General features: G+C 49.7%; 1 protein-coding gene across 2 annotated transcripts in view; it reads right to left on the reverse strand.

The window, feature by feature from the left end:
- POLH (DNA polymerase eta) overlaps positions 1-22,496 on the reverse strand; it is a 218,479-nt gene that overhangs the window by 153,216 nt on the left and 42,767 nt on the right. For both annotated transcript variants that reach the window (XM_029592831.1, XM_029592833.1), the window contains exons 3-4: positions 22,260-22,394; positions 4,345-4,562 (exon numbers count right to left, since the gene is read on the reverse strand). In XM_029592831.1, the coding sequence (XP_029448691.1) occupies positions 4,345-4,562; positions 22,260-22,394 (353 nt within the window). The remainder of the gene's footprint in view (positions 1-4,344; positions 4,563-22,259; positions 22,395-22,496) is intronic.

Here is a 22,496-nt window from a genome sequence, read left to right on the forward strand (position 1 = left end):
TGATCCCTCTCGGGATCTTTCCCCGTGGGCGTGGTCATCTGCCACCGGCCCAAGGATCCACCCACAACTATCACAAACAACAGTAGTCCATGGTGCTCCTGGCGAATTGTCTCAGAGGTCGATGGACCCTCCATGGTCGGTGGCGCTTGAACTGACGTCGATGGAGCAGACTGTTTTGAAGCAAACAACTACTCCATTTTGTCCAGGTGAGCGCGACGGCCTTTGGGGGTAATTTGTGCACAACTAGGTCATCGATGAACGTCGTGCGAGGGGCCTAAGCACAAAACACAGACTTCATGTGGGTCCATTATGGACATGGTCCTCGGACACTTGGGGTATTTTCTAAATCTGGTCGCCATGTTAAAATTTGGTGGGTGCGCAGTCGGTGACAGTCGTGCACCGAAGCGGTAAGCTGCCGGGAACCGACAGTAAGTACCGGAAAAAACAGTTACCGAGCGTCGGAGGGAATGGAGCGCGATGGGGGACCCCGCTGCGTGCCTTACAGAAAGCTATCCTATCCCATTGGAATCTGATGTTGGATTCGTTATAGGTGAGCATACCTCTGTCTCCATGGCCAATCCAGAGCCCCAGAAGCATGGTCTTGGTATGGACTTGCAATCTTCCAAATTACCCTGCTGATCATCGGTCAGTGAGACAAAACACATAATATCCCATACTGTGGCCACTGTTGGATGAGTACGTCAATTCCCAATGCTCTTGGGTCCTTTCTGTGACTGTAGAACCGTGGCACCTTCGTGTTGCTGTAGCTTTCCATTAAATCCAGATATGGCTGCCCCCATCAAGAAACCATGAATTTAACAGCGTCGTCTGCCAGCTCCCACTCTCTTGGGCCTAAGTCCTGCCTGCTGAAAAAACATTGGCCTTCACATTGTCCTTCCCAGCAACATGAGAGGCGGATAACACCTGAAGATGTTGCTCTGCCATGCCATGAGAGCATGTGTCTCCACTGACACTTGAGGACTTCTGGTTCCGCCTTGATGATTTATGTAGGCAGTTGTCGTGGCATTGTTTGACATTATTCTCACTGCTCACCTCTCGGCGAACCATAGACCCACCAAATGAACTGCATGGGCTTCCAAACAATTGATGGTCCACTGTTGTTCATCGGCATTCCACTGACCTTGTATCATCAGCTTTTGACAAATCTTATTGATTTTTTTAATTGGGTGACTAGAGAATTGGATCAAGGAAGAGCGCTCCATGTAATTTTCTTGGATTTCTGCAAAGATTTTGATATGGTCCCGCATAGGAGGCTTGTGAATAAAATGAGAAGTTTGGGAGTGGGCATTATAGTGGTGGATTACAAACTGGTTGACTGACGGGAGACAGCGTGTAATGGTAAATAGAACCTACTCTGAAGAGAGAACTGTGTTAAATTGAGTGTCCTGGGGATCAATTTTGGGTCCAATTCTGTTCAATATCTTTGTGAGTGACATTGTGGAAGGGATAAAAGGTAGTTTGTATCTTTGTAGATATTACAAAGATCTGCAACAGAATGCCAACGCCTGAAGGAGAGAATGAAAAGTGATTTAAGAAAGCTTGAAGAGCGGTTTAAGATTTGGCAGCTGAGATTCAATGCCAAGAAATGCAAAGTCATGCATTTGAGGTGTGGTAATCCAAAAGAGCTGTATGTAATGTGGGGTAAAAGACTAATGTGCATGGACTAGGAGAGAGACCTTGGGGCGATAGTGACTGGTGAGCTGAAGCTGCGCAGCAATATGAGAAGGCAATAGCTAAAGCCAAGAGAATGCTGGGTTGAATAGAGAGAGAAATAACCAGTAAGAAAAAGGAGGTGATAATGCCTTTATACAGGTCTTTGGTAAGGTCTCACCTAGAGTACTGTGATCAGTTCTGGAGCCAATAACTCAAAAAGAATAGAGGTAGTCCATAGAAGAGTGGCCAAAATGGTGTGAGGTCTGCATCAGAAGACTTATGAGGAGAGGCTGAACGGTCTGAATATGTATACCCTAGAAAAGAGGAGGTGCAGGGAAGATATGATACAGATTTTCAGATACCTGGAATTTTTAATGATGTATGAACTTTGAACCTTTTACATTGGAAAGGGAACAATAGAACTAGGGGTCATGAAATTAAACTCCAGGGTAGATGTCGCAGAACCAACATTAGAAAATATATCTTCATGGAGAGTGTGGTGGATACCTGGAAAGCCCTTCCAGAGGAGGTTGCAAGGATCAAAACAGTAAACAAATGTAAGAGGGCATGGGATAAAACACTGTGGATCCCCAAAGGTTAGAAGCTGAAATAAAGAAAAGGTTGCATGGTGGTAATCTGCATGGAGCAGCAGTTACTACCCTTAATCAGAAGGCAAGGGATTACCGTATTTCCACGACAATAACCCGCCCACGTATATAACCCGCCCACACACATAACCCGCAGGTTTTCAAGATTTATGAAAAAAAGTTTTAATATACCCCGCCTCCTCATATAACCCGCAATTCAAAAAAAAAATAAATTTTTAAATACCTGTCGGAGGGCCGCGTGGGTCCAGGCGGGCGGCGGGAGCCGGGTGGTCGCGTGTTAAATCTAGGCCGCGGGCGGGTGGGCGCTTGTTCCAGGCGGGGGCGGGTGGACGCGCGTTAGTTCGAGACGGCCGGCGGGTGGTCGCGTGTTAAATCTAGGCCGGGTCGCACAGGCGCGCATTCATTCACTGCCGGTGGGGGCTGCGGCAGCCCCCACCGGCAGTGAATGAATGCGCGCCGAAAGCAGCTTGTTCCAGGCGGCGGTGGCGGGTGGACGCGCGTTAGTTCGAGGCGGGTGGTCGCGTGTTAAATCTAGGCCGGGTCGCTCAAGGCAATCTAGGCCGGGTCGCTCAAGGCAGTCACATGCCGTGACGTCACGGCATGTGACTGCCTTGAGCATCGAATCGCAGGGGTCGCATTCATTCATCCAGGCGGAGGAGCCGGCTGCTTTCGCCGCTACTGCCTTGAGCGCCGAAAGCAGCCGGCAGCGGCAGCTGAAAGCAGCCGGCTCCTCCGCCTGGATGAATGAATTCATTCACTGCCGGTGGGGGCTGCCCCAGCCCCCACCGGCAGTGAATGAATGCGACCCCTGCGATTCGATGCTCAAGGCAGTCACATGCCGTGACGTCACGGCATGTGACTGCCTTGAGCGACCCGGCCTAGATTGCCTTGAGCGACCCGGCCTAGATTTAACACGCGACCACCCGCCTCGAACTAACGCGCGTCCACCCGCCACCGCCGCCTGGAACAAGCTGCTTTCGGCGCGCATTCATTCACTGCCGGTGGGGGCTGCCCCCATCGGCAGTGAATGAATGCGCGCCTGTGCGACCCGGCCTAGATTTAACACGCGACCACCCGCCGGCCGTCTCGAACTAACGCGCGTCCACCCGCCCCCGCCGCCGCCTGGAACAAGCGCCCACCCGCCTGCGGCCTAGATTTAACACGCGACCAATCAGGAAGCGGCCGGGCGCAGGGATAGGACGGACTCCTCTCAGCTGCAGCCTATTCAGAGTCGGGAAACTTTATTGGTTGTAAAATTTTTTCTGGATAACCCGCCCACGTTTATACCCCGCGGGGGGCATGCGGGGTAGGTAAAAACGCACATTACCCGCGGGTTATATGCGTGGAAATACGGTACTACCATTCACTCATTTGTCTTGATGCTTTTGGTGCAACTGTAACATCACTCTCCACTTCAACAGCATTGGGGGAAGAGGAATTGAATTCAGAAGACAGCCAATGCTGGGACCCGACTTTTACAGTCCAGCTTACTGATACACAGTCATCAGGGAAAAGGACAGGAGTGCTTCTACAGCCAAAACCAAAAGCAAAGCCCATTCAAGGAGCATTGTCTGAATTATCAAGAAGGCTGCTCGCCCCATAAAAATATTGCTAGCAATAACTTTATTATTAGTTTGACAGTGCTATTTTTCAAATGTTAATAACACCACCCTTAATATAAGGCTTGGGGGTAACCAGCACGGAGTGGTAGTTTCTACCCTAAACAGAGACAAAGGGTAACCAGCACGGAGTGGCGGTTACTACCTTAGAAACCTGCTGGGAAGACTGCATGGTCCATTTGGTCTTTTTCTGCCATCGATACTATGTTACTATGCCACCATCTTGGACACAACCCCAGGCTGCTGATTTTATTCATGAGCCTCCTCTATGGGACAGTATCAAAAGCGTTGCTGAAATCCAAGTAAACCACAATTAGCGCATGCCCTTGCATTAATTCTCTAGTCTTCCTCGGATTCTGCAACTCATTGAACTGTAGATAGTGCCCCTGTCCTGCTCTACCTCTCCCTGATCAGCAAGTTAAGTCCTACATACAGACTAGTACCTTTACAATCCTGCTCTGCCACCTCCCCTAAGCAGCAGGGGAAGCCTTGGATGTAGGTGTTCGATAACAGATCTGCCGAGAGAGGACCTGCTTTTTCTCTGCCAAGTCTGTCTCGCACAGCGCTTGTCAGGTCAACATAAGCCTCATCGATGCTCGCTCGCTCAATCACAGCAAATCGTGACATAACCTCAATTATTTCCACACTGGCCTCCCGGTATCTGCAGAAATAGAAAAAAAAAGAAAAACCAGGCAAAATTTCTAATGACACAAGCTGAGATTTGAGGAAAAAGTTCCAGTTTGATCCATCCTCCATTCTCAGAGGTAGCACCTTGCACTGAACAGTTTCAAGCTTAGGAAGAGAAAGTAGGAAGGTGTTTTGGTCCCAAAAAGCTTAGTAAAGAAGGCCCTACGTTTGAACCAGAGGCAAGAGGGTGATTTGACTTGCCCAAGGTCACAAGGAGTGTCAGCGATACCTGGATTCTATTCACTACCCAACTTCAGCTCCTTGGGCCAGATATTACCTCTCACTTCCCCCACAGCTAAGGATCCTGTGCTTATCCCAGGCTTTCCCCCTCACTTCCCCCACAGCTAAGGATCCTCTGTGCTTATCCCAGGCTTTACCCCTCACTCCCTCACAGCTAAGGATCCCTCTGTGCTTATCCCAGGCTTTCCCCCTCACTTCCCCCACAGCTAAGGATCCTCTGTGCTTATCCCAGGCTTTACCTCTCACTCCCCCACAGCTAAGGATCCTCTGTGCTTATCCCAGGCTTTACCTCTCACTCCCCCACAGCTAAGGATCCTCTGTGCTTATCCCAGGCTTTACCCCTCACAGCTAAAGATCCTCTGTGCTTATCCCAGGCTATTTATTTATTTTGAAATGTATATACCGCAAATTATAATTTCTAAGCAGTTTAAGTTGGACATTCACAGTTTCATTTTACAATACAGTACAAATATGAAAATTGGTTCTTATCTGCTAATTTTCGTTCCTGCAGTACCACAGATCAATTCAGACTCTTGGGTTTTGCCTCTCTTCCAGCAAATGGAGTCAGAGAAAGTTTTACTGACACTGCCACTTAAGACGAGGTGCCACCTGCAGTCTCTCAGTATTAATCTGTACCCAAGCCAGAAATATAAAGAAGAATCAAGTAACTATGACTACTCCCCTAAATAAACAGGGGGAAGAGGATAAACAGGCAATAACAAAACACCCTCACACCAAAAACCTGTGTGGGATAAACAAACCCTGTGCTTCTTCATAGACCATACAGCAAAAAAAGATAGATCGAGCGGACTCTCCCACTACCCTTTGCTAATCAAAGGCAGGACTCTGGACTGATCTGTGGAATTACAGGAATGAAAATTACCAGATAAGAACCAATTTTCCTTTCCCTGTATGTACCCAGATCAGTCCAGACTCCTGGGAGGTACCAAAGCTTCCATAAGTAGGGTGGGACTGTGAGAGTACCAATCGCAGCACACTCGAGCCAAAATTTCCACCCCCTGGGGACTGGACATCCAAGCGATAATGTCTGGCAAAAGTGTGCAATGACTTCCACGTAGTCGCTGTACAGATCTGCTGAGGAGAGACTGACACTCTGCCCAAGAGGCTGCCTGAGAGCGAGTAGAATGCGCCCAGAGACCTTCTGGAATCAGGCAACCCTGACAAATATATGCAGAATTAATCACCTCTTTCAAACACCTCGCAATAGTCGCTTTGACGCCTTATGCCTTTTCATGGCACCGCTCCACAACACAAAAAGGTGATCTAAAGTGTGGAAATTATTTGCCACTTCCAAGTATCTCAGCAAGGCTCATTTGACGTCTAGGCAACGCAAATTTCTAGTGTGTGCTGCTGCCGGATCTAAGTTTGAGAAGGAGGGGAGCTCCACCGACTGATTAACGTGAAAGGAGGACACAACCTTGGGCAAGAAAGAAGGCACAGCCAGCAAGGAAAACCCCTCATCCGAGATTCCCAAAAAGGGCTCTCTGCAGGAAAGAGCTTGAACTTCTGAAATTCTGCGTGCCGAAGAGAAAGCCACCAAAAAGACCTCTTTCAAAGTGAGATCCTTTGTAGTCACATGCCGCAGAGGCTCGAAGGAGGGTGCACAGAGGCTCCGCAAGATCACATTAAGGTTCCAAGACGGGTATGGCATCGAACGGAAGGGTGCAGGTGCTTCATGCCTCAAAGAAATTGGACAATATTCGGATGTGCCGAAATCAATGCGCCACAAGCCTTGCCTCAGAAGCAACCTAGCGCCACCACTTGAACCTTAATTGAATTAAAAGACAGCGCTTTTGCCAAACCATCCTGAAAAAAGGTCAAAATATGGCACGTAGACCCCCCTCCTCTAGGTTCCACCTTCTGGCCGGAACACCAGGAATCAAAAACGCTCCACAACCTTGCATAAGATAGAGAGGTGGAAGGCTTCCTAGACTGCAAGAGCGTAGAAATGACAGCGTCTGAACAACCTTTTTCCTTCAGACGCTGCCTTTCAAAAGCCAAGCAGCTAGACAGAATCGATCTGCCTGATCGAAACAAACTGGTCCCTGACGCACAAGGTTCGGCAGATGGGCGAGCAGAAGAGGACTGTCCACCGCTAGATTGATGAAGTCTGCAAACCATGGACATTGTGGCCACTCCAGCGCCACCAGAATCACCGGTCCCAGATGAACCTCTATTCCCTGGAGAATTTTGCTCACCAGAGGCCAGGAAGGAAACACATACAGCATGACATCCATCAACCAAGGCAAGACTAAGGCATCTACTCTCTCTGCTCCTCTTTCTCTCCGCTGACTGAAGAACCACGGAGCCTTGGCATTTCGGAAGATTGCCATTGAGTCCACACATGGGGTTCCCCCACCGACAACAAACAAGGGACATCGCCTCTTCGGACAGCTCCCACTCCCTGGGATCCAGCTGCTGGCAACTTAGAAAATCTGCTTGCACACTGTCCGAGCCTGCTATATGTGAGGCTGCTAGATGCTCCAGATGCTGCTCTGCCCACTACACCAGAAGCTGAGCCTGAACCACGGAATGACTCTTGGTGCCTTCCTGGCAGTTGATATAGGGCATTGCTGTCACATTGTCCAACAAGAACCTCAAGGACCAACCCCTCACCAATGGGAGAAACACTAGCAGGGCTAGCCGATTGATGGACCAGGAAGCCTCCTCTGGGGACCAACGGCCTTGCACCGACTGATGCTGACATTCCGCTCCCCAGCCAAACAGACTGGTATCGGTAGTAACGACCGTCCAGATTGGAACATCGAGGTCCATGCCACGACTCAACTTGTCCCAGCAAAGCCACCATGAGAGACTGGACTGTATAAGCTCTGGGAGAGGGAGAGGTAGCTGATAATGTCCAGATATTGGCTCCCAGCGAGACAGTAAGGCTGATTGCAGAGGCCTCATGTGAGCAAAAGCCCAGGGTACCAACTCAGAGGTAGAAGTCATAGACCTGAGCACTTGTAAATAATCCTAGACTCTGGGAACCCGCTTGGCTAACAACTCCAGAACCTGAGCCTGATGCTTGGCAATGCACTGCTCAGTAAGGAAGATACTTCCCGTCTTCATGTTGAAAAGCACCCCCACGAACGCCAGACTCTGGAAAGGAACCAGATGACTCTTGCTTAAATTGACAATACACCCTAGCGATCGGAGACGACAGAGGACCAAATCCACTGCCATCCAGCACAGGGATTCAGACTTCGCTCGAAATAACCAGTCGTCCAGATAGAGATGAACTAGAACCCCCTCCCTTTGGAGAGCCGCAGCGACCACGACCATCACCTTGGTGAAAGTCCTGGGCACCGTAGCTAAACCGAAGGGGAGAGCACAGAACTGAAAGTGATCGCGCAGAATCATGAACCTCAAATATCGTTGATGATCAGATTGGATTCCTATGTGCAGGTAAGCCTCGGTCAAAATCCAGAGAGGCCAAAACTCCCTTTTGTGGACTGCCGCAATCAAAGAGCGCAGCGTCTCCATCCAGAACCGCGGAACCTTCAGCGCCACCTTCTTCAAGTCCACGATTGGGGGGAGCGTGCCTTCCTTCTTTGGAATGATGAAGTAAATGGAGTAGCGTCCGGTTCCTCATTCGTCTGGAATGACGGGAACAATGGCTCCCAACATAAGAACATGCCATACTGGATCAGACCAAGGGTCCATCAAGCCCAGCATCCTGTTTCCAACAGTGGCCAATCCAGGCCATAAGAACCTGGCAAGTACCCAAAACTAAGTCTATTCCATGTTACCGTTGCTAGTAATAGCAGTGGCTATTTTCTAAGTCAACTTAATTAATAGCAGGTAATGGACTTCTCCTCCAAGAACTTATACAATCCTTTTTTAAACACAGCTATACTAACTGCACTAACCACATCCTCTGGCAACAAATTCCAGAGTTTAATTGTGCGTTGAGTAAAAAAGAACTTTCTCCGATTAGTTTTAAATGTGCCACATGCTATCTTCATGGAGTGCCCTCTTGTCTTTCTACTATCCGAAAGAGTAAATAACCGATTCACATCTACCCGTACTAGACCTCTTATGATTTTAAATACCTCTATCATATCCCCCCTCAGCCGTCTCTTCTCCAAGCTGAAAATTCCTAACCTCTTTAGTCTTTCCTCATAGGGGAGCTGTTCCATTCCCCTTATTTTGGTAGCCCTTCTCTGTACCTTCTCCATCGCAATTATATCTTTTTTGAGATGCGGCGACCAGAATTGTACACAGTATTCAAGGTGCGGTCTCACCATGGAGCGATACAGAGGCATTATGACATTTTCCGATTTATTCACCATTCCCTTTCTAATAATTCCAAACATTGTTTGTTTTTTTGACTGCCGCAGCACACTGAACTGACGATTTCAATGTGTTATCCACTATGACGCCTAGATCTCTTTCTTGAGTTGTAGCACCTAATATGGAACCTAACATTGTTTAACTATAACATGGGTTATTTTTTCCCTATATGCATCACCTTGCACTTATCCACATTAAATTTCATCTGCCATTTTGATGCCCAATTTTCCAGTCTCACAAGGTCTTCCTGCAATTTATCACAATCTGCTTGTGATTTAACTACTCTGAACAATTTTGTATCATCTGCAAATTTGATTATCTCACTCGTATTTCTTTCCAGATCATTTATAAACCTATTGAAAAGTAGGGGTCCCAATACAGATCCCTGAGGCACTCCACTGCCCACTCCCTTCCACTGAGAAAATTGTCCATTTAATCCTACTCTTGTTTCCAGTCTTTTAGCCAGTTTGTAATCCACGAAAGGACATCGCCACCTATCCCATGACTTTTTATTTTTCCTAGAAGCCTTTCATGAGGAACTTTGTCAAACACCTTCTGAAAATCCAAGTATACTACGTCTACTGGTTCACCTTTATCCACATGTTTATTAACTCCTTCAAAAAAGTGAAGCAGATTTGTGAGGCAAGACTTGCCTTGGGTAAAGCCATGCCGTCTTTGTTCCATTAAACCATGTATTTCTATATGTTCTGTGATTTTGATGCTTAGAACACTTTCCACTATTTTTCCTGGCACTGAAGTCAGGCTAACCGGTCTGTAGTTTCCCGGATCGCCCCTGGAGCCCTTTTTAAATATTGGGGTTACATTTGCTATCCTCCAGTCTTCAGGTACAATGGATGATTTTAATGAAAGGTTACAAATTTTTACTAATAGGTCTGAATTTTCATTTTTTTAGTTCCTTCAGAACTCTGGGGTGTATACCATCCGGTCCAGGTGATTTACTACTCTTCAGTTTGTCAATCAGGTCTACCACATCTTCTAGGTTCACCATGATTTGGTTCAGTCCATCTGAATCATTACCCATGAAAACCTTCTCCAGTACGGGTACCTCCCCAACATCCTCTTCAGTTAACACCGAAGCAAAGAAATAATTTAATCTTTCCGCAATGGCCTTATCTTCTCTAAGTGCCCCTTTAACCCCTCGATCATCTAACGGTCCAACTGACTCCCTCATAGGCTTTCTGCTTCGGATATATTTAAAAAGCAAATGTTGCTTACCTGTAACAGGTGTTCTCACAGGACAGCAGGATGTTAGTCCCCACACATGGGTGACATCACCAGGATGGAGCCCAACCACGGAAAACCTCTGCCAAAGCCTCCAGAACCCTGACTGGCCCCCACTGGGCATGCCCAGCACGGCACCAACCAGCAACGCAGCCAGCAGGGGTCCCACCCCCAGTCCTACTTGAAAGCTACAGGCAGTGCTGAAAAATAAAACAACAAAACGTTATGAACCCAACACCGCGGGGCGGTGAGCGGGTTTCGTGAGGACTAACATACTGCTGTCCTGTGAGAACACCTGTTACAGGTAAGCAGCATTTGCTTTCTCACAGGACAAGCAGGATGGTAGTCCTCACATATGGGTGAGTACCGAGCTGAGGATGTCCAAACATGCACCAAATGTACCCAAAGGCATGCAATAGGCACAACTGGTGCAGAATTTGGTAGAGGGCATCCTGAACCCCACCGGGCAGGCAGAAGGGTGTAGGTACGTCACTTTGTAAACAGGTTACGAAGGACAGACTGGCCGAAGATGGAATCCTACGTGCCCTACACAGTGCCCACTTGTCTTCGTCTAAGTCTTCCAAGTCCTTTTCGTCTCGTCTGGATTCCCAAGGTCTGTAAGAGTTATCCTTGCCTCAGACATTCCTGATTCACTGAGCTTCCATCTACTCTAGTTCCAGATGCCTTCCATGGGAGAGCTTCCACCCGTTCGCCCTTCCGGAGGTCTTTCGTTCCTGTTGTTGATGCCTTGTGTTCTTCTCCTGAGTCCTGAAGCCTTCGTCTCAGCCTTCAAGCTTCAGCCCTTGTCTGCCCTCGTCTCTTGTCCGGCCTGCCGCCTGTGCTGCTCCCTGCAGCAGGTCCGAAAGGGCTGGGAGTAATCGGAGTTCCACTCAGAGACCAACCTTGCGTGGTTGGCCTCATCCAGGCATGCAGGTCGGCAGGGGCCTGGTCACCTCCAACCCTAGACGAGGTCCGTCTTGCCGCAAGGGGCACACATCTCACTCCTAGCGCTCCCAGCCAGCGGAGCGCAACAGAAAGTTGCGAATGTTCATTAAAATTGCTTTTCCTGCATTAGCGAGGATCTGAAACTGGGGAGGCTACCCAGCTAATTAAAGTTTGCCTTCTTTTCTTCATACAGATAGAGACAGGCAGGAAGAACTCCTGTTTTTTTTCTAACTAAGCAGAGATAATAAACAAAGTATTCTGGGCTTTCCAAGGACCCTGGTGTCTAATTGAAAAGTTGTCTAGTGTTGGAAAACGTCCCCTTAAGAGGCCCCTTTCTAACTAGACACAAGGATAAAAATTAATAAGATCTTTATCTATATTTCCTCTGCAATCTTCTCAAGGTTGCAGGTGTTGGTTGGAAAATGTTACGGTACCGGGCCGTGCCCTGGGACCTGCACTCACCGCGCGGCTGTTCCGGCCGCAGGAACACCTTCCCCCTGGCCTCCAGGGCCGAAGACGCGGCCCTCCACGGTGTTCTCCCTGCAAGGGAGACGCCGATCCGCGGCTGGCCCCACCCCCTAGGCGCACGCGCGCTAGGGCCTTTTCTTAAAGGAACCAGCGCGGGAAAACCCGGGAACACCCCCTCATGACATCAGACACTGCCGGGCCATTTAAACCTGGCAGCTGCAATAGCACCTTGCCTTGCAACGAGGTTCCTCAGTCTGTCTGAGTCTCTAGTTGCTGCTGTAGTTCCTGGATTGCTTCTTCTGTCTTCTGGAAAACGACCCGGCTTGTATCCTGACTTGTCTTCAGCTTCTGCCCTTTGGTTTCAGTATTGACGTCTGACTTCTGACTTCCGACTCGGCTCCGTCCCACGACTTTGTCTCCAGCTTCCGTTCCACCTTCGGGACCTTAATCAACTCCAAGAAGTCCTTCGGGAGGGGATAAAGTTTTTCCATGGCCCGTCCAAACTTAAGTGAGGTCTCGGGAGTATCCCATTCCTTGGCCAATAACTGCAGAAAGGTGGGGTGGGTGGGAAAAGCCCGGGACAGGGGGCACAGACCGGCTAGGACCGGATCCCCCTTCCTGGCGGATGAAGCGACAACTGGAGCAGGGGGTCCTGGCGGGTCGGGTGGGGGATCAAGGTCCAACTCCTGAAGTATCTGAGGGATAAGATCCTCAAGCTCTTCCCTCCTAAAGATGGGTAGGACCCGCGGGTCATCGCACTCTAGCTGTGCCTCTGAGATGGGATCGTCCGGATGAGATGGGGGATCCCCCCCGGATCCGGGAAAGCGCCCGCACCCCCCCCCCCCAGCGAGAGGGGTGTGAAGTGGACCCTGGGAGCCCCATGGGAGGGCCCTGGCCCCCATCCGCTGTGTCCTGGGTCCCCTGTGAAGCATCCGCCAACCGGGGCGTCTTGGCAGGTGGTGGGTCCGGAATGGGCGCCCTGGGAACCTCCAGGCGCTGCAAATAAGCATTGTGCATCAGCACAATGAACTCCGGAGAAAAAGGTGGGGGACCCGGGGGGGGGGCAATCTGTGAGGCATCCAGGGGCCCCTGGGCCCCTAAGGCAACAATCGGAGTGAGGATCGGTGCAGGAAATTCTCCAGGATCCTCTTCTTCCTCCCCTGATGGCTGCTGAATGTGATTGGGAGGATTCAAAATGGCCGCCGTTCCCACTGAAAGCGGCGAAGGGGCCGGCCCACGATGCCTGGATTGTGCTGAGGCGCGAGGAGAAAGGGCGTCTAGCGGGCCCGGAGGTGCCCTCCCCACCAGGGAGGCACCTAACACAGACTCCCTCTCTTGAAAGCCTCGACTGCGGCTCGCCACAGGCTGAGCAGCGGGACGGCCGCGGCATGCTTGCAGGCGGCCGGGGAAGGGACGGGCCGCGGGGAAAACGGCTCTGTGCTCCCCCGAGTGCCTTCGGATCAGCAGCAGAGGAATGTCCCCCCTCTGCTGCGGCAGCCCCGGGGAATGAATGTCTCGGGGCCGCGGGGCAGTTCACAGCAGTGAATGGGAAGAGGCTGGCACCACCAGCTTTCCCCAACCAACAGCAGCTCCAAAGCTGAAAAGAATAAATTACAAATAAAAAACCACTTACCCGGAGGCAGAAAGGGGTGGGGGGAGTAGAAGGGGAGAGATGGCTGAAACAGCCCTGCCTGCAAGCCCCAGAGTGAGGAAAACTTTCCTTGCTCCTCCCATTTTTTTTTTTTTTAAAGTAACTTTTTTTTTTTTAAACTAACTTGATCCAACCTGAGAAAACAACTGCAGAAAGAAAATCACTGAAAGAAAATCCTTCATGGAGGGGAAGCATCAGGTTACCCTACTCCTATCTGCTGGAGTCAGAGATATACTGAGCTATTGCAGAGGGTGAACTGGTTCTTATGACAGCACCCTCCGAAGCCTTGTCTGACTCCATCTGCTGGACGGGGGACATAACCCACTGTCTGGACTGATCCTGGTACGTACAGGGAAGCTGTGTTTTCTGGAAGCCAGGGGCTATCTGTACCAGGTAGCTAGCATCTGTTTTTCGATTTACCGGTGGTACAGAACCTGGATGCTCCCAGTTACGCTTGAGCAGTAACTGGGAGCCTCCCAACCTTCAGGAAGAGACTTAAGACTTGGCTCTTCAAACAAGCTTTCCCGGACTCCAACTAATGTCCTTCAACTTCAAGTTCTATAATACAACCAGCTCATTTAACTGTTCGTTGTAAATATTTAAAATGCTATTAACCTTTTCTTTTTCCTTCCTCTCCCAGTTTAAGCATCCCTATTTTTTGTAACTGCTTTCTTCCGCACTACAGTTCCAGTTTGTTTTTTCTTTCTATGCACCACTGTTTTAATGTAAACCAGCATGATGTGATTTTATCATGAATGCCGGTATATAAAAACCTTAAATAAATAAATAAATAAATAAATGAACAGGTATGGACATGATTTCCTTGGGTGCGTTTACAAATTGGAGCACCTCCAGCATTTTATGCCTGGAGTCCTCTTCTGTCTGAAGTTGGAAAGGGATAGCCTCAGACATCTTGTTAATAAAATTTATAAAGGACAGGTCTTCTGGAGGAGAACGTCTTCTCTCCTCAGGAAGAGATGGTTCTGAAAGGATATCTTCTGAATCCTGAGAAGAATCATCTGTCCAAGGCTGGTAAGGCTGGTCCCAAGCTCCTATGGGATCTTCAGATGGAAGAAAAGGTGCTATTCCTGTGGGATCAGATTGGGGCATCGATGGCACCGGAGGAGGCATCGAAGGCATCGATGGTGGCACTGACCAAGGATGATGCGGCATCGATGGGGGAAATCGGCACCAATGGATCTGGTGATCTCGGTGGACTGCTCGGTGGCAGGACTCCAGGCGGCCCCGGAATCAGTTCCGGCATCGGTGCATCTTCGTTCTCCGATGATAAAGAAACCGGAGTCGAAGGAGTAGGACACACCGGTGTCTTCGGTACCACCGGTGGAAGGGCACCGATCAACGTATCCAGTCTATCCAGTAACTGTGTGAGTACCATGGGTATCGGTGCAGTGACTGGAGCCAGAATCGGTGCTGGAGTCGATGGAGGTGGAGACCGTGAAGTGCTTTAACGATGGCTTCTTGGACCATCCGGTCCAATTCCTCGCGGAAGCCAGGGGATTGCAACCCCAGCCCCGGAGTAGGAGGCAGCACTGGCGTAGCCGGAGGGTCAACTGGTGACAGTGGAGTCGCGATTCCTGGCACCAATGAAGGTGGAGAATGCCTCGGTGACCCAGTCTCAGAGGAGGATGAGGGCTTCTCTGGATGGGATTTCTTCCTGGGAGGCTCTATCGACACCGATGCTGAGGGCTTGCCTGGATCGTCGAACTGAGCTTTACGATAGCGATGCCAGTGTTTCTCCCGATGCTCGGCCCAGTCCTTTTCCAGCACCGAGGAAGATGAGATGGACGACTTCGGAGTAGCCGTGGTCGGACGGGAAGCACCGGTGTCCAACTGTTGATGATAGGTGGACTGTGCCGGCTCAGACAACGTCGAGGCCTTCAACGGAGTCAGTGGTTTTGCCTGGAAAAGAAACTCCATTCTTTTCTGAGCGAGCCTTACAGCCCTTCGGCATCATTTGGGCACATTTGGTACACGTAAGAACGTCGTGGTCCGCCCCCAAACACAAACCCTATGCGGGTCTGTGATGGACATTGTCCGGGGACAATCAGGGCACTGACGAAAACCCGACGCCATGGCTTCAACAAAAATTTTGCTGCGATGTGGTCGATGGCCGGATAGCCTTAGAAGGAAACACAGACGGGAATCGACCGCAAAAGGTGGTAAAGCCTTACCTACACGACCGCAGGTACGGAATCGATAGGGGGACCCCCGGATGGAGTAAAAGTTTTAAACTTTGAAGAGAAATTCCGTGAGGAAAATTCCTATCAGGAATATCAAGAGAGCTCCTTAACCCACGTGGCTAATGCTGCGTGGAAAAAAAGACTGAAGGGGGACCCCCTGCTGGATGCAGGGTTGTTGGCATGCTGGGCATGCCCAGTAGTGCCAGTCAAAGTTCTAGAAACTTTGACAAAAGTGTTTCGTGATTGGGCTCCATCCTGATGAGGTTACCCATATGTGAGGACTACCATTCTGCTTGTCCTGTGAGAAAATTATTTTTCACTCAACGCACAAACTCTGGAATTTGTTGCCAGAGGATGTGGTTAGTGCAGTTAGTGCAGCTGGCTTTAAAAAAGGTTTGGATAAGTTCTTGGAGGAGAAGTCCATTAACTGCTATTAATCAAGTTGACTTAGGGAATAGCCACTGCTATTAATCGCATCAGTAGCATGGGATCTTTTTGGTGTTTGGGTACTTGCCACTTTCTTGTGGCCTGGTTTGGCCTCTGTTGGAAACAGGATGCTGGGCTTGATGGACCCTTGATCTGACCCAGCATGGCAATTTCTTATGTTCTTAACCGCCTATAACCAGGATGGAGTGAACCGGCCTCGCTTCATTGTGTGGATTTGGCTCCAGTGCCTCCCTGGCCAGAGCCATATCTGTTTGGCTTCCGGCTGAGAAAGGATTGGTTCCTGGACTGCTGCCTGTCTCTGGCTTCCGCCCGAAGACCTCTCCTGCAGAAATCACCTATTCCCTTGAAACCAAGAGCATCCAGAGGAAGAACTCCTTGCCTCTTTAGCCTGTCCTCTGTTAACTTGTGCTCCTTATTCTCTCCCAGATGCTTTATCAGCTCTTCCAGATCCTCCCCAAAGAGCAACTTTCCCTTACAAAGACAACTCTACTAATTGAGACTTGGAGGAAACATCCGCCGACCGGTTCCTCAACTGAGACTGCCGACATCATTGTTCTGGAGGACATATTAATGAAGTCATCAGCACCATAGGCAACCACAGCTTCCAGCCGCTCCGCCTGCTTTGCCTCCTGGGAGGACATGGAATTGTCTTCCTGCAACTGCTGCACCCAACACAGTTCAGCCTGAAGCATAAAACTGCTGCACACCGCAGCTCGTAAGCTGCGCGCAGACACTTCAAAAACCTTTTTCAGATGGGCCTCAAGCTTTCTATCCTGTAGATCTTTTAAAGCCACTGCCCCGGCCACCGGGATAGTCATCTTCTTAGTCACAGCTGACACAGAACATTCACCTTCGGGACTCGCAAGAGTTCCAGCATGTCCTCAGGCAAAAGATATAAATTATCCTTAGCCCTTCCAACCTTCAAGCCAATCTCTGGAGTGTCCCACTCTATGAACTCCTACTTCTTAACGGACTTATGAAAAAGGAAAAGCCTTTGCTGGACCCCTTAAGCCATCCCTGACTGTATCCACATCCTCCTGACCGGATTCTTCCTGTGGAATCTTTACTCTTAACTTCTCCAGAACACAGGGGATCAGGGGGTCCCTGTGGAACAGGCGCACCACCTTAGGATCATCCCCATCCACCGGTGGGACTTCCCCCTCTCCATCCTCCGTATCCTGATCCCCCAGGGATGGATACACATCAGGAGAACCCGAGCCTGCCGGCGCCCTGACCATGGAAACATCCGAAAGATTGTCTGCTGCGGCCCCCTGCGAGGACACCCCAAGGGCTCACTGAATCCTGGTAGCCCCCTTGGATCAGCTGGAGACAGTGGTGAAGATAATCCCCCTCCCCCTCCACGGCATCTGTAGCAGCCACGAAGGAAGCCAAGATGGCCGACATTCCCATGCTGACAGGGAACGGAGACATACGCTTCCCGCGGAGCAGCCAGGGCCCTACCAGACCCACGCTGCCTGTTAAGACCCCCCCCGGGTGAGCGATCCCGAACTGCCCTCTCCCCCAGAGAGGCAGTGGGAGCAGAGGTTGTTCCAGAAGAGCCGCACGCCTGACTCCCCACATGCTGTACACTTGCTGCCACGTGGCATGCCGCTGGACATCCACCCACAGGAGATTGTTGCCAGAGGGAATACCAACTACTAGCACCCGTGAAACCTGAGCCCCGACTGACATCAGTTCTTCACTGCTGGCAAGCTGCAGCAAGACAGCAAAAAAACAAAAATGACCATGAAGTTAGCATGGGGCACATTTAAAACTAATCGGAGAAAGTTCTTTTTTACTCAACGCACAATTAAACTCTGGAATTTGTTGCCAGAGGATGTGGTTAGTGCAGTTAGTATAGCTGTGTTTAAAAAAGGATTGGATAGGTTCTTGGAGGAGAGGTCCATTACCTGCTATTAAGTTCACTTAGAGAGTAGCCACTGCCATTAGCAATGGTTACATGGAATAGACTTAGTTTTTGGGTACTTGCCAGGTTCTTATGGCCTGGATTGGCCACTGTTGGAAACAGGATGCTGGGCTTGATGGACCCTTGGTCTGACCCAGTATTGCATTTTCTTATGTTCTTATGACTCAGTTTGAATTTTCTTCTGCTTACTTTTTTTTTTTTTTTTTTTAACTTTAATCAAACAGAAAAGAAAACACTTCCCTACACTGAAGACCTGGCAGCAGGATCCGCTGTCCCTTCTGGAGGAGAGGGAACTGGCTCCATCAGCTTTCAGCCTCTGGCAACAAAGGTACGAGCAACTAAGGTGTTGCGTTTGTGCCTGTTCTCGCCCTCGCTCCACCCTCTCTCCCTTAGTGACGACTCTTTCTTCGGGCTTGACGGACAGTTGCTGCCACGGCTTCTCCTCGCCGTACTTCCTGAAATCCACGGGCTGGCCTGACGCTGCGGATCCGCCATGTTCCTGATGACGTAAGGGCGCGCGCATGCTCCAGAGATGTACCGGCAAGGGCGTGAATCTCGGGGGCGTCCCCCCGTAGTGACGTCATCCGCTTCCACTTTAAAAGGTCTTTGTTTGCAACTCTTAAATGAGTTAGCAAGGGACTCTGTTGGACGAGCTTCGGCTGTCCAAGACTACTTGCACTCGGGGAATTCGTTCTCCGCTACTCTGCCTCCACCAGCTTACCTAAGGGTACCCGCTCCTCGGGGGCTCCGCTCTCTCTCTTCTTGATTTCAGATACGAAGACGGGATCCGGTACTCGCTCCACGAGGGCCTACGTCCCTGAATGCTCAGAAGACTCCTGCTACCTGGAAGCGATCGCAGACGTGAATACTGTGAGTTCTAATTCAGATAGGAACCGGTACTCGCTCCATGAGGGCCTATGTTCCTAATTTCCGAAGACTCCCTTCTGTCTAAGATGTTATCGCAGGTACGGAGATCGTGAGTCATTATTGCAGACTGCAGATAGGAACCGGTACTCGCTCCACGAGGGCCCATGTTCCTATATCCCTTCTCAAGTCTCCTCTATATCAGAAGCTATCATATATCTATTTCCTGCGAATTCTATTATAGATTGCAGATAGGAGCTGGTACTCGCTCCATGAGGGCCTATGTTCCTAAAACCCTCCAAAGACTCTTTTCCTTTCCATAAGCCATCTCCTACACAGATATTGTGAGTTCTCATTCCAGGCTACATATAAGAACCAGTACTCGCCTCCGGCTCCTGTTCCTGAATATACTGAAGACTCTCTGTTGCATAGAAGCCATTACAGATATCTATAATTGTGAGTGTAACATCTGTTACTGGTTATGTATCCAGCATCCCCCGTCTACTCACTACCTATAGTCTCTCTACAGTTCAGCAACCCAAAGACCGCAATTCCAGTATCAGAAGGACTTCAGCCCTGCTGGGCACATCAGCTCACTGCTGCCATCTCTGGGGTTCTACTGCCTGTCTAATAAAGAACTGTCAGGTCGATACTGTAAAGTGCGGTTGGAGATTCCCCGTCTGCAACTCACTGTGGGCGCACAATTGGGACGCGTAAAGCGATCCTGCGATACAGTCTCCAGTTTCACGCGTCCTTAGCGCTTCTTGAAACCGACGCATAACCCTTTCCGCACCCAGCATGTATATCCGATGTAAATGAACGAATTAGCTATTTAATGAAGGAATTAGCTATTCCCTCCGATACTGTGACGCGCGCTCCGATTATCTCCTTTGTAACCCGCTATTTTGCCGCGTCCTTAACCTGTTAGTTTACCGCCTACCCTCTACCTGGTGTTAGTCCTGCACCATGGACGACCTCCATATATATTAACCCGCTTTCAAACTGCATTCAGCCCTTCTTTTTGCATGAACGATGCTGCACGGAACTCCGATTGCATTAGTTATTTGCTTAAAAAAATTATTTCATCCTGCATGTTCCGTATGGGAGCTGACAGCGGCTTACAAAAAAAATTACAGTTCTCATAAAATGCTAAAAGTTGTTATATATATACATACTTAGATGTCACTTTCCAAATCCCCCATCTCCACACGGGCGGGGAGGCGTGCAGTCATCGAGGCGGTGGTGGGAGCCGACGGGTGCCCGTTCATGCAGGCGGGAGCTGGTGGGCGCGTGTTCGATCCAGGTGGCGGCGGGAGCCGGCGGGCGTCCGTCCATCCAGGCGGCGGCAGGAGGCGGCGGGCGCCCGTCCATCCAGGCAGCGGCGGGAGGCGGCGGGCGCGTGTTTATCCAGGTGGCGGCGGGTGGGTGGGCGCGCGTTCATCCAGGCGGCGGGCGGGCGTCCGTTCATCCAGGCGGAGGGAGCCGGCAGCGAAAGCGGCCTCCAGCAGCCCCTGCCGGCAGTGAATGAATGCACGCCTGTTTACGCCCGTGCAATTTCGGCGCTCAAGGCAGTCACATGCCGTGACGTCAAGCGTCGTGACGTCACGCCTTGAGCACCGAAATTGCACGGTCGTAAACAGGTGTGCATTCATTCACTGCCAGCGGGGGCTGCTGGAGGCCGCTTTCGCTGCCGGCTCCCTCCGCCTGGATGAACGCACGCCTGCCCGCCGCCTGGATAAACGGGCGCCCACCCGCCCGCCGCCGCCTGGATGAACGGGCGCCCACCCGCCCGCTCCTGCCGGCGCCTGGATGAACGCGCGTGGAGATGGGGGATTCGGAAAGTGACATCTAGGTATATATATATATATATATATATATATATATATATATATATATATATATATATATATATATATATATATATATATATATATATATATATAAAACAACTTTTGTTTTATGTTTTGGTTGTTTTAGTTTTGATGGTTTCCCCCCTCCCACCTTGCTTCGGGAGGGGGGAAACCATCCACTTCCTGGTACCTGTCATTTCAAATGTCAGTTGAAATGACAGGTACCAGCGCACCCAGGATACTGTATAGGCGCTGTATTAAGCGCCTATACAGTAAAATGGGTTGCGCAGGCCTAACGCTTCGCAGACGCGGCTTGCATTTGCAAGCAATTTGAATAGAGTATCGAGCGATATGTGAAGAGAACTGTGCGTGCGAGGAACGAGGGTGCGCCCGGCATTGCCGCACTCTTTCTAACGCGGCATAACTGTATCGACCTGTGTGTTTGCCTCCATACTCCAGCCTAGCCGGTGGTCCCTCTCAGGATATCCTCCTGGGGGCGCTGTCATCTGCCATTGGCCCAGGGATTCACCAATTTACATTAAGTGTTATTCCTTACACTGTCACTCTGTGGGAGCCAACCCACAATGGATCATTAACTCCTCCTGCGAAGTATTACACATAGCTAGCTCCTCCCCTTGGGGAGCATCGATAACAGTTTGCTGACTCCACCCTCCTGGCGACGTCACCGATAACAGATTGCTACTCCTCCTTCTACTAAGGGAGATTAGTAACAGACTGCTAACTCCTCCCTCTACAGGAGGGGATTTCTAACAGATTGCTAACTCCTCCCTTTACGGAGGGGGATTTGTAACATAAGGGTCCCCAACCACCTGCTCGTCCATCTCAAAATCAGGAGGGATGGCCCCACCAAGATCTACCAACCTCCTGGAAGAAAAACTAACTTCTACTGTCCCACTTGTTTTTCTTTTTTTCCAATAAGTACAGACTGCAGGTTTTGCACCTCTACCATCTGCTGGAAACAGAGAAATACTGAGGGACTGAGGGTGGCATACTAGGTTATATGGCAGTGTCAGTAATACTGTGTTTCCATCTGTTGGAAGGGAAGCAAAACCCAGTAGTCTGGTCTGATTTGGGTACATACAGGGAACTAGTTTTATTTTTTTGCAAGCTAAAAATACTTTCAAAAGTTAAAGTATATATGAACCCATTCCTGAGAAGGCTGTCCTTATGCCCAACTTACTGTAGTGTCACTCATTATGACTGTGTTCCATGAGGCCCATTATAATCCCCACAAATTGTAAGCAAACAGTCCCACATGCAACTTGAGGTCCCCTTGGATAGTACACACTAAGTGAGAATCCTCTCCAGTTAGTGTTGTGAGTCCAGATCCCAGAGGCAGAAAGCAATCACTCAATCTGTGCACGTGTGTTCAGTAAACAATAGTAGAAAAAAAGTAGTGTTTTGTATAAGGACAAAACCTCTGAGGTCTGCACACACAAAAACTCTAGAAATGAAGAAAAACCTACAAACAAAAGCAAACAAAACAGTTGATGCTTACTTGGTGAGATCAGCTTTCCCATGAGCCTCTTGAACCCTTGCAAACTGCAGATCTGTACACAACTTCTTTGCATCATTGGCCCACATGTTCCTGGTGACACCAAAGGCACGGGCCTCATAACTCACTGCTATAATACTGTGAAGGAAACATTTATTTATTTATTTAGAGTTTTTATATACCGATAATCGTTTGGAACATCTAATCGGTTTACATCGAACATTAATTCAGCAATTGGCT

The sequence above is a fragment of the Rhinatrema bivittatum genome, chromosome 3 (genome assembly GCF_901001135.1).
Source record: "Rhinatrema bivittatum chromosome 3, aRhiBiv1.1, whole genome shotgun sequence".
Lineage (NCBI taxonomy): Eukaryota > Metazoa > Chordata > Amphibia > Gymnophiona > Rhinatrematidae > Rhinatrema > Rhinatrema bivittatum.